The sequence below is a fragment of the Rhinolophus ferrumequinum genome, chromosome 28, assembly GCF_004115265.2.
Source record: "Rhinolophus ferrumequinum isolate MPI-CBG mRhiFer1 chromosome 28, mRhiFer1_v1.p, whole genome shotgun sequence".
NCBI lineage: Eukaryota > Metazoa > Chordata > Mammalia > Chiroptera > Rhinolophidae > Rhinolophus > Rhinolophus ferrumequinum.
This window is the reverse complement of record NC_046311.1, coordinates 3,447,514-3,466,535: the sequence shown is the minus strand read 5'-3', so window position 1 is coordinate 3,466,535 and position 19,022 is coordinate 3,447,514. Positions and strand designations below refer to the sequence as shown.

General features: G+C 41.1%; 1 protein-coding gene across 2 annotated transcripts in view; it reads right to left on the bottom strand.

The window, feature by feature from the left end:
- The window catches only part of IQGAP1 (IQ motif containing GTPase activating protein 1), an 89,592-nt gene that overhangs the window by 67,439 nt on the left and 3,131 nt on the right, over positions 1-19,022 (bottom strand). Inside the window, exons 1-2 of one of the 2 annotated variants that reach the window (XM_033100042.1) lie at positions 14,889-15,025; positions 13,018-13,117 (exon numbers count right to left, since the gene is read on the bottom strand). In XM_033100042.1, coding sequence (XP_032955933.1) covers positions 13,018-13,117; positions 14,889-14,943 — 155 coding nt within the window. In that variant the 5' untranslated portion in view covers positions 14,944-15,025. Of the gene's footprint in view, positions 1-13,017; positions 13,118-14,888; positions 15,026-19,022 lie in introns of those variants that run through there. The other variant, XM_033100043.1, reaches the window with a different exon arrangement.

The window sequence follows — 19,022 nt, the reverse complement described above, 5'->3', positions numbered from 1 at the left end:
ACCCCAAAAGAAACCCCATACCTATGAAGCGGTCACTCCCTATCTAGCAGCTCTTTTAAAAAAAGGTTTATTCAGCTGGTGACACGGCTACATTACAATTTATTCTACAATTATCCAACCTGTCTGCAAAAGTATCACAAGACATACTTTCAAATGCCTCACTGAAATCTAGCCATTATTGTGTTTCTCTGATTCATCAATCTGGTGACCCCGTCCAAAAGGAAATGATGCTGATGGGGCGGGGCTTGTTCAGGCAGCCCTGATTGGCTCCTAAGCACCACTTCCTTCCCCACTAAGTGCTCATAAGCCCCCCACTGGACAATACGCTATGCAGTTTTGCCAGAGACTAGCTCACTAGACTAGAATTTCTGATTATCTTCTTTTCCTTTTTAATAATTAGTACATTTGCCCTCCCCCACTTTTAAAAACCATACTCCTGTTCTCCACAATTCCTTTATGATCCTGACAACAGTTCAGCAACTATACCTGCCCAATTAGTACAATAACAGCTTTAATTTAAGCTCTATAAGCCAATAACAAGAGAACTCAATGGAGAATGGAAAGAAACTATAAATAAAATATAAAACAATTGAGAATTGACCATGAACATGTCCCAAATTCTTATGTGAAATAGTCCCTCAAATCCATTATTCTGATAGAGAACAATGTTTCTCAAACCAGTATACCCTGGAACGCCAGTCCTAAGGAAGACGATCTGTGAGAAAAGAGTCTGATAAGAAACGAGGTTTGAGGAATCTTCCTTACACTCTGCTCTCCCCTGGAGACTTGGAACTTACAGCCCATGATAAGGAGTCTAAATAATCCGATTGTTTTCCCTTGGTTTAATCCACCATTTCTAAAACTTATTTGAACACTAAACTCGTTCTTCCTTAACGTCACAGCACTCATTAACAGAATACACCTCAAAAATAGTGATGTAGAAAGTCAGCCACACAGTTTTCAAATTGCAAATTGCACTCTCCTTTAGCACAATTATAAATTACGTTAGTTTGGCAAGTCTGTTCATCTCTTCACAAGTACACATATCAAAGCTGTTAATCCAAAACCTGTTTTCTCAATGCCAACTTCTTTATACACTATGAATCTTTTTAACATCACAATACAGATTGCAAAACACTGGAGAAATTTCTAGCCAATTTCTCTGAAAGGATATTTAAGCCATATGCTTAAAAAATCTCTACAGTTGAAGCTGCCTTGTTCTGGAAAAAAAAAATTAAGATCTCAAATCACAGAGAGTTTGTCAAACTCCAGAGAGCCATCGCTGGTGCTCAATATTTAAGACATTATTCAAACATCATTAGAGGGGAAAAAATAATGATAAAGCAGGATCTCTACCTCACTCCTCACCCCAAAACACATTCCAAATGGATCAAAGAGTTAAATGTTAAAACTCTTTCCATACTAAAAATACTAGAAGAAAGCATAGGGGAATGTTTTTGTATAATCTCAGTATAGATAAGGACTCTCTAAAAATAACAAAGCCCAAAACCTAAAAATAAAACATTAATAAAATCAAGTATGTTTTAAAATTCTAAACTATTTTAAATACTGTGTTTCCCCGAAAATAAGACCTAGCTGGACCATCAACACTGATGTGTCTTTTGGAGCAAAAATTAATATAAGACCCGGTCTTATTTTACCACAATATGTCTTATATTATATTATATAGAATGCTCCAAAAGACGCAGTAGAGCTGATGGTCCGGCTAGGTCTTATTTTCAGGGAAACATGGTATGTTAAAGTCAAAAGCTAAAGGACAAACTGGAATAATTATTTACTATACATATGGCATTAAAAAGGTCAATCTTGGGGGCCGGCCCGGTGGCTTGGGCGGTTGGAGCTCCGTGCTCCTGACTCCAAAGGCTGCCGGTTCGATTTCCACACGGGCCAGTGGGCTCTCAACCACAAGGTTGCCAGTTCAATTCCTCAAGCCCCGCAAGGGATGGTGGGCTCCGCCCCCTGCAACTAAGATTGAGCACTGGCACCTTGAGCTGAGCTGCCTCCCAGATGGCTCAGTTGGTTGGAGCGCAGGCTCTCAACCACAAGGTTGCCAGTTCGATTCCTCGACTCCCTCAAGGGATGGTGGGCTCCGCCCCCTGCAACTAAGATTGAACACGGCACCTTGAGCTGAGCTGTCGCTGAGCTCTGGAATGGCTCAGTTGGTTGGAGTGCATCCTCTCAACCACAAGGTTGCCGGTTCGACAACTAGAGACAGCAGCTGGACTTGGAGCTGAGCTGCGCCCGACACAGCTAAGATCGAAAGGACAACAACTTGACTTGGAAAACAGGCCTGGAAGTACACGCTGTTCCCCAATAAAGTCCTGTTCCCCTTCCCCAATAAAATCTTTAAAAAAAAACACAGGCAGAGCGGGGAAAAAAAAAAAAAGGTCAATCTCCTCTACATATAAAATACCAATCAATAAGAAAAGACCAATAACCCAATTGAAAATGAGCAAAGGGTTCTGCCAAAACAGAAGACAGATAAGGAAATAACAGATGGCTTTTAAACATATGTAAAGATGCTCAGCTTCACTCAGAATCAGATAATCTAAAAATGAAAACTACAATGAAATACTATTTTCACCTATGAAATTTACAAATATTTAAAAAAATCCTGATACTCCAGGTTGACAAAATTATGGGAAAAACAGCCCTCTCGTGTATCATTGATGACATGTCAATGAGTACAACCTCCACAGAGAGCAAACTGACAATATTTACCAAAACTAAATGGACATAGTACACCTTTGACTAAGAAATTCCACTTCTGGAAATTTTCCTGCAAGAATACTCACAAGTGGAAGATGGAATACATACCAAGTTGCTAACTATAACACTATTAGTAATAGCAAAATCGGGGAAGAAATGCCCACTGATTGGTTATATCTATACACTAAAAAACTTTGCAACTGTGAAGAAAACAAAAACTAAAAATGAGGCACTCTAATGTATTCATGAGGACTGAGTTACGCGATGCAAAGTAGAATGTATAGTGTGCTACCCGTTCTAAACAAGGAAATCCACATAATTTGTATTTACATGCACAGAATATCTCTGGAGGAATACACAGTCATTACAGTGGTTCCATCTGGGGAAAACTGGGTGGCTGGGAAACAGCACTAAGGAGACAGACTATTTTCACAGTATATCCTAGGATAGCTTCTGAATTAAGCATCATGTCCATTATCTATCTTTTTTTTAAGTAAGAAAAAATGTTCCAATTGGGGGAAAAAAAAGACCGAATCTGCCTAAACATATTTTTGTTGGAATTCTCAAGTGTTTAATGGAAAACCCCCAAAATCAAGCCATTGTGAAGCACTACACCTCTTCAAACTATCAATTGTTAGGAAGTGTTGTCCAAACTAACGATCTGCTATACTACGAGGCTTTTTCTATGTAAGTTTCATTTTTATATCAGTTTTCTATCTTTCAGGATCATGTTTTTCCTTCTTTTCAATTTTCCTTTTCTAATTTTGCCCCATTCCCTCTTTTTATACTTCAGTTCCTTCTCGTTCAGCTTTTAGGAACACTAGTTAACCCTATTCAAGAAAATACTTTTAATTTTTTATGTTGCGGCGTAATGATCCCTAAGAAAATATTGATACTTTCTATCTTAGAGATAAATGCCTATCACAATAACAGAATTTCCTTCTACCACAAAAGTCTCACAGTTTTTCTCAAAGCCAGAGTTCTCCCAATCCCTAAACATCTGTCCTAACAGAAGCCAAGCCCTGGGCTGGCAGCTGCCTCTCCAATGCTCCTTCTGCTTTTCGTTATGATTTCCAATGAGTCAACAGGAAGGTATTCTGAATAATGAAGAAATAGAGGCCTTTAGACGGGCCGTTCCTCCACCCACAACACCAAAAAATAACAGTTCTCGCCAAATGATCCAAGGCAGTTTCCAATCCAATTTGCCACTCCTGTCTGCATGAGGTCATTATTTAAGAAAGCAAGCAATTGGGAAGAAGAAATGCCTTTCTAAGCTGAATCAAAAGCAGACACCAGGTTATGAAGAAGAAAAGCAATCGGAAACTCCCCAGCCTCCCCCAGCTGCCCTTCAAGTCGCTGCATATAACTATACCCTCTACTGCATCCACTTCCAGGAAGACCACCTTAGTGAGCAGGAGGTAGGTCAAAAGTTAAATATATACATTTATCACAGACCAAGTATCATGTTTCTAGACACAGATAAAAATCACTTAACTTAGATTTTATGTTTACTGTATTTCTTATAAGCTTGTATGCACAACTGTTTCACTGAGCAACAAACATGAATAGCTACTTAGGTGTGTCAATGACTGCTTTTAGCTCTGCAGTGAATAAAAAGTATACGACAGAGTCCAACAACCTAGTTAGATACAAAAATACACGATACAAATCGGAGAACTGCCCTCATACAGTCAGAATGGCAGGTGAAAGACACTGTCATGCCAGCGGAGGCTGACAGTGCCAGCGCTGGTGTCACACAGACCTGAGCCTAAATTTCAGTCACATGACCTTGAGACAAATGACACTAACTCATTTTTTTCCTTCTTTAAAATAAAGACAATGCCTATCTCACAAAAATGTTGCATGCAAAGTACTACATCCTCATTCTGCGGAATCACCGGTCGTTACTGCTGCTGACGTTACTACTTTTAGACACAGTAATACCGCACTGGCAGGAAGGCTGGTGCGTAAGAGCACGGGCCTTGAGTCCTCGCCAGACCTGAAAGCTGGATGTACACTTACTACGGAAGTGGGCAGGGCAAGCTCTCTGCGCTTCGCTGTCCTTCCTGTGAAACACAGGTAAGGACAAGCACCTCCAGGGACTCGGAGAATGGCTAAGTAGACAATGCAGATAAAGTGCTTCGCACGGTGCCCAGCAACAAGTATTCAATAAGTGGTACCAATGATGACATCATGCAGGGAGGAGAAGGAGGGGGACACTGACCTGGGGCAGACAGGAAATGTTTTATATTATGATGTCACTGCAAATTGCAAGGTTGGGTTTTGGTGGTTTGGGGGGTTTTGTTTCCCCCTTTGGCTTCCTTTTAGCTGTTGTAAAGATTGAGGTTTTTATAACAAAATGCCTTATTGAAAAATAACAAATTAGGGGTGGTCGGGTGGCTCAGTTGGTTGGAGTGTGAGCTTTTAACAATAAGGTTGTCAGTTCAATTCCTACATGGGATGGTGGGCTGCGCCCCCTGTAAACAAGATTGAAATCAGCGACTGCACTTGGAGCTGAGCTGCGCCCTCCACAACTAGATTGAAGAACAATAACTTGGAGTTAATGGGCCCTGGAGAAACACACTGTTCCCCAATTATTCCCCAATAAAATTAAAAAAGATTTATAAATAAAAAAAGTAAAAGAATAAAAATTAAAAAATAAAACAGAACAAATTAATTTTCCCAATACATAATTATAAGAAAAATTTTAAAAAACATTCCAGCTTAAGCAAGTAAACTTTCTCTTTAAAATAAACCATTAACCAGATCTTTAACTTAATATGTTTAAGATTTTTTGATTCACACGCTGTCAAAGCACAGGGATCAATCAGATTACTAGATGCTCTTCCAGAAGAAAAATCAAACAGCAGAGTCCTGATTTGATCAGGTAGGCCCTGCATTCAAGTGGCACTTCAGCTTGCTCAAAGATATGGTCTCTAGGCAACCAAGTCCCAAAGTAAACAAACAGCCTCAGTCATATGAATCACTTCCGGATGGTCTCACTTTGCCTACCCACATTTTCTTTCACAAATACTTCCTGTGAAGGGGTTTCTTTAGCAGCCACAAATGGAAACAACCACAAGTCCATCAAATACAACTAGGTTGTATCTAACAACCTAATAAGATACAAAAATACAAGAGACAAATCGGAGAACTACCCTCATGCAATCAGAGTGGCAGGTGAAAGAGACTGTCATGCCTGCAGAGGCTGACAGCACCAGCGCTGTTGTCACACAGACCTGAGCCTGAATTCCAGTCACATGACCTTAAGACAAGTGACACTAATTCATTTTTTCCCTCTTTAGAATCATGTTTTCTCTCGCAGGAATGTTGCATGGCTTAAAAATGGTCAAAACAGGTCCTGCTACCTACCAACAGGTAACCCCAAATTGCTAAACTGAAGCAGAGGAATTGTGTAGAAATCAGAGACAGGTCACCATGCAAAGCCAGAAAAATCAAATTCCTAGAACACGCCAACTTAGGCCTTCAGATATATTTTTACTATATTTTCATTAACAAAATTGTTGCTCTGACCTCTAAGACCAGAAGAAATATATTCCAAATTGGGTCACACTAATGGTCCACCTAGCCTCATCAGACTTTCTCAGCCTTGAATGGTGGACAACTCACACACTCTAACTGGCCAGTTAACACTGGTTTCCTCTGAAAATAAGGAGAATTAATAAAGTATTTCACCCAGCTCTCTCGACTACCAGTTCCTTTTTTCCACCTGAAAAGGATCCTATATGGGTCCCATTATTCTTCATAAACTAATCAGAGACCATTTAATCTATTATCAAGAGTACAGAGGGAAAAGGAGTTAATAGTCCAAAATGAAAACTGCAATAGGACAAAGCAACTAGTATTAACAGAACCAAGGGAAAAAATTAAGATGGTAGAAAATGAAGTCAGTGAAACAAGACATGTGAGACATGTCTAGAATGTTGATTTAACATAAACAAACGAAACCAAGAACAGCCATAAAACAGACTGTGCATATCTAACCTAACAATGGCACCAGAGACAGAACTAATGAATCAAAACCAATTATTAAAGACATAACAGACAATTTCCTAGAGTTAAAATAAACAAACACAAAGATATTATAAATCAAGATGTCTCCACCTTACAGGCAAAATTACTAAGCCGACATAAAATATAACTTGGGGAAACAAGAATTTTACAAACCATGAAAAAGTGTTTTAAAAAAGTTACCTGTCACAGAGCTAAAACTCAAGCTGGCTTCAGATGTTACTGCTCAATAATAAGAAAATGAAGTCAGACACATTTTCTCAATAAAAATTAAATATAGTTCACATAACAGAATAAAAAGACTAGAATTAGAATTATACATAATTTAACATTTGATAAAGTACGTATCAACTGCTAATAGATAGTAAAAAGATTGTTTTCAAGTGATATCAGAATAATTTAGAAACACCAGATTTAAAGACTTACATTATTTTTTTAAAATCAAATCACTATATCATAGAAAATCTAACAGAACATAAAAGTTCAAATTTTAGCAAGGTTTTAGAGAAATTAAACTATCTAGGCTTTGAATTGTTAGAAGAAATTATAGACAGAAAGATTAACATTTAAGAGCCATAATATTAAAACTGTACAGTGAAAAACAAAATGGAAAATTAAAGGGAAATATTTGTAGCAAATGACAGGACGTTGATGTCCATATTTTTTTTTAATTGAGGTATAATTGACATATAATATTAGTTTCAGGTGTCAACATGATTCAATATTTGTATATATTGCAAAATGATCACCACAGTAAGTCTAGTTAACACACGTCTCCATACATACTGATCACAAGAAAAAAATTTTTCTTTGTATGTACTTTTAAGATCTACTATCTTAGCAACTTCCAAATATGCAATACAGTGTTAACTATAGGACATCCATATTATAAGAGCGCTCATAAAAATTAACATCATGACCCTAGAAGACAGAAAAACATTATCAACAGTTTGTATACTAAAATAAAATTGGTAAACAAATAACGTGAGGCAATTTTTAACCTTTCCAACAATCTAAGCAATATAACCTTAAGCTGGAATAAATTATGAACATTATGTACCCACTGAAAATTACCCATTTTAGTAATTAAAAAGACAATATAGCAATTAGAAAATCTGAATTTGTGACTACAACTATATAAAAATTTTGTACTTATGCTTTTCCTTTCTCTTAATCCTGTTTTTCTTTCTTATAAAATTCATGACAGTTGTAAAAAGCAGTTTAAATATACAGAAGGGCATTAAATAAAAAGGGAACAATCCTCTCAAACCGTCCACTCCCATTCTACTCCCTAGAGGTGGCCTGTTTCTGGTGTTTCCTTTTTAAGACAAAAGCTTAAGTCTGAAGTGAAAAAACTAGGGCTACCAACTTTCAGGATATTGAAAGTGCCCTGAAAATTCCCCAGGAAAGTTGATTAACACCTCATCATCTTCGCAATAAATGGGCTTTCACCCCCAGCACAGGATAAAAAATACATTGACTGAATGCGTACTGGATTTCAGATACTGTGCCAGGCATTTCACCTGCACAGCGACTCCCTAAGATGCAGGGTACATCCATTCTGCAAAGGACAAATTTAGGCTCACTCTCTGAGGTCAAGCAACTTGCAAAAGCAGACTCAGAACTCACACCTGCCAAAAGCGAAAGTCCTCATTCTTTTCACTTCACATATCTCAACAGTCAAGATTTTCAAGGACGTCTTAATCAGACTTTTTCAGCTTCTGTTTCACTTAATTATAAGTATTATAAGATTCTAGTCATATGACTTTTCATAGTAATAACGGCAGCTACTAACTGAATGCCTAATATTTACCAGATTACTCTCCACGTTTCTCAATTGTAAATTTTGCTAAGGGTCAAAGCTACATAGTTGTATAAAAAGTTTTTGGTGGCCACACTAGGAACTAATCTCTTAGTTGTAACATTGTTACTATGCCATTTGTAACATTGTTACTATGTGGAAAGCCTTTTAATTTGAACCACTTTGTAACAAATACATTTTTAAATGCAATCCACTTCATGCATTGGAGTCTGTCCAAGTTAGTTGCAATAAGGTAAATTTCAGAAAAGAGAATACAGATTTTCATCCATGTCACCATTTTAAGAGTTAAGAATAAATGCCACCCCACATACTTCCTCCCTTGATAATTATGAATACATGAATGCATCCAGCTGGTTGTCCCAACATGCAACTAAATAGCCACATGCTATGTGGCCCCTTAATCACACTGTGTCTCCTGAGGCAATTAAACTATGTCTCATCTACAAAAGGAAAGCTTGAGTCAATATGCTAAAAAATGACCCCCCTCAATCTTTAAGTGATATCCTCCATTGGAGAATTCTAGAAGCGGGTGGGCAAGCTGTTCTTCCTAGTCACCTCAACTATCCATTTGATTTTCTTGCCTCTTCAATATTTTTAACTTCCGTTTTCAGGATCCCAGTGGGCCAGCCTGGATCTATCTATCTAGATGTTGCTGGAGTTCTGATCCCACTTAGAGGAGGAGATCTGAAGAGCCTATCCTGGAAAATGTTCCATGCCAACAACAAAGACATAGGCACAAAAGAGAATTTGTTCTCAAGACCTGATTTCTTTCCAAGATACTTTTTCAACTCCCCTAAATTACAGAAGGTAAAATGCCTCCATTTAGTGCTAACCTCTTGTTAACATTGTGTAGTTTCTGATGGTCTCCAACCAGCCACAACCTTTACTTTCCCTTCTACAAGGGGAGTGTGCATGGCCCCGCGAGCCGGGGTATGGACACGGAGCAGGAGGTAGGTGGCCCATGACAGGGTCGGAAGGGCAGACAAGCAGGCCTCTGAAAGAGGAATCCTAAACCAAACTGGGAGGGTGCTGGAATTAACCTTGCTTCTGTGACCTTTAACTTAACTGAATTTTATCCCGTTTCCAGTAATACTCATACATTCTCCTCACCTCAGGTGGCCCTGTTCTGCCCTGCCTCATACGGTCTCTTACGTGTTTTTTTTTTTTACCTGAACCTTCCCATCTATGACTTCCTCCTGTGCAAGACCTGCACACCTACCCTACCTCACATATTTAAATTTCACCTCCTTCACTTGAGTGAAAATGCTATTCATCTCCACTATGCAACTGCTCTTTAGCCAAAACACATGTAAAGCCCAATCCGAACGGGCAAGAGGATAAAAATAAACCCACGTTTAAGCATAAACACGTAATTTAAGATGTCGCCTTTTATAAAGTCTTTAGATGGTATTTCACTAGAACAATGATTTAATTTCCACATGGAAGCTACTCTCCAAACAATAAAGAAAAGCAGAAACTCTCTATTTTCTCTTTCCCAACCACTCCCAGAGCACACTTTTATGGAGTCACTCCTAAAAGTCCCCACTCAACCTTTTGGGGGGAAACACAAACCCACAGCCACAACACACTCTCCTTTCCCTTGCACACACTCTTACTTACACGCACCGTCCCCACACATTCATAGCCCCTCTCTGCACACTCTCCTCTTCCCACTGACGAGCTGTTACAGATACAGGAGAAAAGCGGAGCGCCCAGGACACACAATGGGGCCACTGTGCTCCAGGTGGAGCCTTCGGTGGGAGGAGTAGCGGTCTTATAAATAGAACTAAAGAGGGGAACCTTTTCCCTTGGATCTCTCTGATCTTTCTTCCTGGACTTGGAGCCGGTGTAAATTCCAGATCTTGGGGCTCCTCCAACTTGGGAGGGCTGAAGGTTATGAAGGAAACAGGATGAGGCCAATCCAAAAAGGCAAACGGGGCTGGGCGCGAGGGGAAAGGAGGTCCACAGAGCAGAGGGTACAGCCCAGCTCTCCCGGGCAGGGGACACGACTGGATCTGAAGGCCCACGCTAATAAGGAAGAGTGTGCCTTTTGTCTACGGTGAACCTTGAACAGTTTTAGAGGTGGCAGCAGCCACAGTACTGGCCGGGAGGGTTCCAGTCCTCATTTCTCAGCATGACATTCCCAGGTTTCTGGTCCTAATCCTCTCTCGTTGTAAAATCTACACAGGTGCTTCCAAAGTTGATTTTTCTAATCCAAGTTTTAAACAGAAAAATCACTGCATCCAGATTTTATATGATTGCCTCCATAAAACAAACCAGGCACATCTCCATGACCAGCAGCGTGTACCAGGGCAAATGGACCACTACTATGCCCTCCCTTATATAGAGCCAAAGACTATTACCGTTGTCTCATTGCCTTAGTCACCTCCTAAGTATGCAAAAACGCCCCAGGAGATCACGGTGCCCTGGAGGGGTTTTAGAGGAAATACGCTACTTTCCTAGACAATAAAAAACACCTGACAGAAAAGAACATGCTCTAGAGTAGGTGCCTTGTTAGTGCAGGACCTGAAGAAGGAAATTTGATTAGAAGGGCATCATTCCACTCAGGCTATCATATCCCAGCATAGGGCATAGTTCTAAAAATGTTTTAAATCTGTTTCTCAACTGGGGGGACCATCAGAACTACTAAAAGCATTTAAAATATACAGGTGTCTGGACCTTTCAGCCAGATCTACTGAACCAGAATCTCTGTGGTAAGGCCCAGATATCGGCATGTTTTTGAAGTTTCCCAAGTAATGCACACACACCTGGTTAAGAACCACTGTATAAAATGATGAAAATTATTCTTCAATCAAGAAAATCACAAGTAGACCACGAAAACTCTGGCCTCCGTTTCCTCATTGAAATGAGATGGTTGAACTAGATTAGTGGTGGCAAAGGGGTGGTGTTAATCAAGATACCCTCTGTGACATGGCAATTTTACTGTAGAAACCCAATATTTAAAAAAAGCAGAACCGCTTTCGATGGTGGAAGGAAAGTGAGTTGAGGCTCTTCCCACTCATATCCAGGTCACCTCAGTAGACATACCAGTGCTTCACAGAGCACAAACTGGTCTCTCAGACCAGCTGCTCTTCCAACACTAGATCTAGCCTACAATTTGAGTAGCAGAGGACTTCATATTTTTGTTCACGGGGCCCTTACAAACTTTGTATGAGAACCATCCTCTTTTCTAATAACACATTAATTTCCTGCTGTCTAACTTTCCATTTAGAAAAACAAAAGTTATTATCATTCACCTAAAGCATCACTAATCCTACTCCACTCCACCTAGCCCCCAGTCTCCTGGAAGAGCTCAAGCTCAGAAAAGAAGCCTAGATTCAAAAGGACATACCAAATGCATATTAGTGATAGCCCCAGGGACAGGAAGAAGGGAAACACAAAGGGGACTGTGACTGTTTCTTTCTGAGAGGAAAGGGAAAGATCTAAAGGGCTAACATTTTTTAGTTCTGAAATACATGGATATTATACTGTTCTCTGGACTTTTCTGTAGCATTTGAATATTTTCAGATTTTTTTAAAAACTTTTATTAGCAACATTTGAAACATCCTTGATTGTCATTAGACTATGATGACAAATAGCTTTCACTATCCCTTGCTGTCTTTTCCACCAGAGCTCACTTATAGGATACATGATCTGTAATTACATCTATCTACCCTGAGATTTTACAAAGGAACACAGTACCAGAACAAAAGAAATGAACCACTGATAGCAAATCGACATTCTAAGAATAAGACCACGAGGTCTTGGAGCATCTGAAAAGGAAAAACAGCAGTTGCACTTCACAAAGAATGTAGAGGATGCTGCCTTTGCATAGTGCCAAATGGATGGACCTATACCTACCGTGTTTCCCCGAAAATAAGACCTAGCCAGACAATCGGCTCTAATGCGTCTTTTGGAGCAAAAACTAATATAAGACCATCTTATTTTACTGTAAGATTGGGTCATATAATACTGGGTCTTATATTAATTTTTGCTCCAAAAGACGCATTAGAGCCGATTGCCTGGCTAGGTCTTATTTTCGGGAAAACACGGGATAGCACTACCAAGGGAGAAGGAACCCAATTCATACATAAATCAAAGCTAGTGAAGAATCAGTGAAACATTAAAGCCAATAAATTCAAACCATAAAAATGTTACTCCTCTCCCATAGCTGGTAGTGACCCAAACATGTACCACAGGCATAAAACTGAACACAAATCTGGACATTTTCCAGTATACAGAAATGGCCACCAGTGTTTCATGATAAACTGCCATCAAGGCTACTTGCTCCCATGAATAAATACCCTCCCTATACTTATTCCTTCAAACTAGCAGCCTCCCTCAATCACATCTGCAACATAGAGATCTTTATCTGTATTCACACCATATCAGCTCCCTACTGCCAATCTTCTCTCCAGCCAGCCAATCTTTACCTCTTTGCTTCTTCCAAATGACAAAGGTATTCGTAAGCCACATTCTGACGTCTCCTTTCATCCATCTCCTCCGCAGTAAGTCTCTCATTATCCAGGACAGCTAAAATATGAAAGAAAGAATATGAACACAAGAATCTGTGAACTTTCTGGGCGATAAAAGAATGCCACAGAATCAAAGTCTGCTAGTCACTTAGAGTCAGGGTAACTTATGAATGTGTGGTAGCCAGGTGTTCTACAATGACTTTCCTAAAACAGGAACTGTGGGGTTTCAACTATACTCATCTTACCCTTTTTTTAAAAGTATGAACACTAAATTTTAACATAACTTGAAAAATAATGACTTGAGATTTTGGTCCAAGTCTGTCCTAGCCCACCTGCCAAACTCTTTCTAAATACACAGCTGATCATGTTGTTTCCCTCTTTTATCAAGAACTAAAGCCAGCAGTCATTAAGAACTAAGTGGTAGTAATTGTGCTAAGCATTTACTTGCCTTCTTTCATTGAAGCCCCACGACGATCCTGTTATTACTCCCATTTCACAGATGAGGAAATTGAGGCTGGGTGATCTTAGCCCCACAGCTAAGTGGTGAGGCCTGGATTCAAATCTAGACAGTCTATCTCAAAAACCTGTGTGCTTAACCTTGAAGCAATCTACCTCCTGCTTAGGCACCCAAGGTATGGAATAAATTACTAATTCCTTCCGATGGCACTCAAGACCTTTCCCAATTTAGCCCCAACTACTTTTGGAAACTCTTCTCCCTCTCCCTGCCCTTTTGCTCACCACTGTGCACTCCACACCACTCAGTTCCCAACACACAGTGCCTTTCTACTCTTTAATACCTTAATTCATGCTCTTCCCTCTTCAGTCACATCTCTTGCCCTACCCTGCCCTGTCAAACCTGACACAACGTCTCAAGGTTCTGTTTAAATCACTACCTGTGGGCCCCCTCCCTTCCCCAAGCCCGTCTCCTCACCCACCCTACTGTTTATGCCAAGTTAGTTCACCCATCTTTTATCTTTATTATACCTTATTATCATTGAGTTGTGCACCTGTCTCTTTGATTAAAACGTTCTTTGAAGGCAGGGCCTGGTCTAACTCACCCTTAATTTCACAAATGGAACATAATACCTCACATATAACTGTTGATGAGTGAAATTATCCTAAAAACAGGACATTATGCTCAGATATAAAATAAAACTGAAAAACCTCAAGACGCCAATGGGCTCTCCTTTGGCCAGTGGTAACTATCTCGCCTGCAGGTCAATGACGTCCCAGGGACAGCTACAGAAAATGAGGAAGTCAGAGGGTTTTTGTTTTTTGGTGTTTTTAAAAAAAAATTTTTTTTAAACTTTGAAATCCTGGCGAGGGAACTGAGCCCGAGAAAGCTAAAGTGACTTGCCCAGGGCCGCACCTCTGGGATTGCCTGGGACCGGGCAGGTCTGGACCCTGGGTCTTGCTCGCCGGCAGCACTAGGGCAGCAGCTCCCCACCAAGCCTGAGCAGAGCCCCGGTCTCCAGTCTCCGGTCCCCGGGACACGCCCTGCACAGTCCTCCTGCCACCTCACCCTAGGCCGTCCCCTAAAATCTCGGTCTAGTTGGGCGGCGGGCGGCGCTGGGTGGGGCCCTCCAACCTCAGCGCCTGAGCTAAAGCAAGGAGGCCGCCTGGATGCCCCCCGCCGCATCGGAGGCCGGGGGCGCGGAACGCCGGCCTCGACGCCCGCCACCCCTCCCGCCCGCCGCCCCGGCTCTTCCGGGTCCGCGCGGCCGACAGCCGCCCTGCCCCACCCGCCCCGCCAAGCCCCCGGGAAAACGGCGCCTGGGAGGCAGAGAGCCCAGCCCCGAAACCCCCGCGCCGCAGAGCCCCGCACTCACAGCCATAGTGTGGCCGGGATACGCCCAGTCCGTCAACCTCTTCTGTGGCGGACATGGCGGACAAGCCCAGGTCTCTGCTGAGGAAGCGGTGAGACCTTAGAGGCGCGGGCGGCGAGAGCGGCAGCTGCTGTAGAGTGCGCGGGCTATCCAAGTCGCCGAGGCCCCGCCCCGCGCCGCCGGCCCCGCCCTGCGGCCCCGCCCTGCCTTGCCGACGGGAGCAGCAGGAGGCGGGGCCCGATCCGGCCGGCCCCGCCCTTGGCCACACCCCCGTCCGCCACGCCCTGAGGAGGTGGAAGGAAGGAGGCGGAGCCCGCGCTAGCGTGCAGCTCTGCTCCTCAAGGAAGGCCCACCCGGGCCCTGGAACCCTAACCTCCCCGGCCGCTGCCCGGTCCGCACCTCGAACGAAAAGGCTGCCATTGTCGGTGGCTTGAAATAAAAACCGTGGGCTCCCTCCCTTCCCCTGCCTGCCGAACTAAACTCCTCTGCACCAAAGGGCTCTAGGAGGGCGTCCTTTGAAGTGGCCCACCGTGTTCTTGTTTGACACAGCAGGACCCAAACTGCCATAAGGGAGCGCAATCTGGCCTCAGTTCTCTCCTAGATTCGCCAGCACTCGCCAGATTTGCACTGCTCAAACCCCTAGTACTTGAGAAGCGAATGCTGAAGCAGGAGAGCTGTGTTGGTCCAAACTTCCTTCCCTTTGATTCCCTGCCGCTGATCTTTGCAAATTCTTCTTTGTAGGGGACTCTATCCCTTTTGGGTATGGCTCTTCCCCTTGCACCTTGTGCGCTGCCCTTAAAATAATTGGTACTCGACGGAATTCTGTCCTCAGCCCTCCTCCGGTTTTTCTTGGACCACTCTTTCTGAGTAACTTCCACACTTGCCTTAAACTGCTGAAGAGCCATAAACCTGTGTACCTCCAGACCAGACCCTGCAGAAGCCCCAACTCAGTATTTTTGACTGTGTAATGGGCATTTTCATCTGTGAATCCCGCAGACACTTGAATGTGTCGAACGCTGAGCCTGCTCCTGCTGTATTTCTCTATTAATAGAAGTGCTCAGTTAAGTCTAGCATATTTTACCACTTTTCAGAAACTTTTAATAATTCTTGGTCCAATTCACAAGCTTAGTTAATTCAACATCTTCAAACATTAAAAATCATGTCTATAAACGTAATAGCTTTTCTTTTTAATTTCTTCAATTGTTTGACCTAGAACGTGTTCAAGGCTTAATAATAATTATAAATCAGATGAACTTACAAATATAATGAATCTAAAGTTCTGTTAGATGGCCCAGTTCCATGTGTAAACTTATCAAAATTTGAACTCAAAATCTAGTCTAAAACTAATTCAAATATACATTTAAAATAAGAGTTACAAGGCTGTAACTCTAATAAGCCAAATTTTCTTAAACATTGCAAGTGTATAAAATGTAAAATATGCACATATTTCTTCTTAACCCAAACATATTAATCACATAGTTCTTACCTCATTAAGCCGTCCTATACTTAATTCTAAAGCTTCTCTGAGTTGAAAGACAGCTGTTAAGACAGTTTCCAACCTGGGCAATTCAGATTAGTTTTGATCAGTGGTTTCTACCAGACAAGTCCTAGAGATGCAGGCTTTCAGAGCCATTCTTCTCAGTGTTCCAAATGTCTTTTATGTCTTTCATTGCCTCATCCTCTGACTACTCTTAGAAACCTGCAAATCCTACCTACACAGTTTATCTTTTGATTTTATTTCATATTTCTTGGCTTTTGAGATATGTACATATGTTTTTATTTTAATTCTAAAGACTTTTGTAATGAGTGCTAGCCAAATAGGTAAATGTATTTCCTCTCTAATGATAAAGATTATGAACCTACTGGGCTTTTGCATTCTTTCTTATTCCTAGAACCATACAATTTTAACAGGTATTTAAATCAACATCCTACATCCTAGTGAGTTTCAGATATCTCACATAGCTTTACCTGATGGTCACAAATTAAGTCACTCTTCATAAGTACAGTAACTGAAGTGTACTGAGGCTTACTGGACTAAATGTTTTGTATTTATTTTCTTATCTGAGCCCCATAGTAATCCTATAAAATAAGAACCATTATCATCTCCAATTTAGAGATGAGAAAATGGAGAACTAAGTAATTCAACTGAAGCCACACAGCAAGAGGCAGAGCTGGAACTCAAACCCAGGCCCCTCTAATGATAAAGCCTTCATGTCTGGTCAGTAAACACAAGATTCAGAGAAACACACATTAAGATCATAACTGGCCACTTACCACATCTCGTCAGAGTAGCAACGTCTTTTTTGTTTGTTTGTTTTGTCTTGTTTTGTTAATTGACATTATTGGCAAAGAGCTGCAAAAGCAACCACTGCCATGCCCTGCTGGTGGGCTGTAAATTGACACAAGCTTTCTGAAGTCCAACTTAGCATTATGTAGCTGTCCTTCAAATAAGGAATTCCACCTGTTAGAATCGATCATAATGAAATTGTTTTGTAAAGTGCAAAAATTAGTGATGAAGATGGTCCTTGGAAATGTCTTAAACACCCATCACTGGATGTTTAAATCAGTGATGGCACCTCCACACAATGGAATGACATACAGTGATAACAGTGACAATGTGTGGTTCTAATCAGGTTAAATGGTTACAAGGAATAGAGACCCACTTGTTTTACCTCTAGAGAAAAAATGGCCAAAAGGAAAGCATTTATAATAAAGATGCATATGGACTGGAACCAGGGCAACAAAAAACAGGATGAATGAAAGATTGAAGGCGTTGGATTTGTCTGTTTGTCCCTCTGGGCATCTTTGCTTCTCCACCGGTCTGCTCTACCCTCTTCTCTTTGACTTCTTCTTCCATTTCAATTTTTTCTGCTCCCCCAAAACCCTGGCTTCTATCTGGTTTGCCATAACTTTAAGTCAAGGCCATTGCATCCTTACACCATCAGCTCCATTGAGGATAATCTCAGTTGCCCAATTCCATGACCTAGTGGCATATGATTGGCCCGGCTCATCCTTTCACTCCCTGGGCATGTCTCTGTGGTAGGAGATACAGCCGTAGAAAACTGTGAGCTGAGCATTACTTCCTTCAGTGGTTGGGTCAGCAAACAACGATCAATACTTCTAATATGATGGTTAAATGAAAATAACAAATTATGAACTAACACATATATTATGATACGATTTTTTGCTCTAAAAGTATATAGATATAGATGCACATATGAATAGAAAAAAGTCTTGAAGCATATACATCAATATATTAACAGAAGTTTCTCCAGGTGGGGGACTTACAGTGGATTTGTGCGGGATTTGTTTATTTGCTTCCTCCAAGTTTTCTACAATGAGCTACTCAAAATGATATTTTGTAGGTTAACTGTAAATATAAAGTTGGTAAATATGAAATGAAAAAATGAAAATCAGGGGCCAGCCCGGTGGTTCAGGCAGTTGGAGCTCTGTGTTCCTAACTCCGAAGTTCGATTCCCATATGGGCCAGTCGGCTCTCAACCACAAGGTTGCCAGTTCGATTCCTTGACTCCCGCAAGGGATGGTGGGCTGCGCCCCCTGCAACTAGCAACGGCAACTGGACCTGGAGCTGAGCTGTGCCTTCCACAACTAAGACTGAAAGGACAACAACTTGACTTGGAAAAAAAAAAAGTCCTCGAAGTACACACTGTTCCCCAATAAAGCCTTGTTCCCCTTCCCCATTAAAATCTTAAAAAAATAAAAATAAAAAATAAAAATAAATAAAAATCAAAAAGAGAAATAATTTGGGGAGATAGAATTGGTTCATGACCTGAAGAATTTACAGACTCACAGGAATGGAGTAGTATTAACAGGATAGCTTCAGATAAGCACCAAAATAGAGGTTTCTTTGGTCCTGGAATATCTTTTAGCCTCTTATCTACCTGGGAAATTCCTACTCAACTTCCCAGACCCAACTCAAATGTCACCTCCTGCCCCAAGCTAAATTATTCACTTCCTCATTTATTTCCCAGTAGCATTTTAGAAACCATAGCTCTTCAAAAATAAGTCCCACTTTTTTTCACATTTGAATATTTCTGAAATCACTATTAAAAGGAACTAGCCAGATACCAGATAGAGAGAGAAGTCCATGAAAAAGTAACAATTATCATTGCTTGC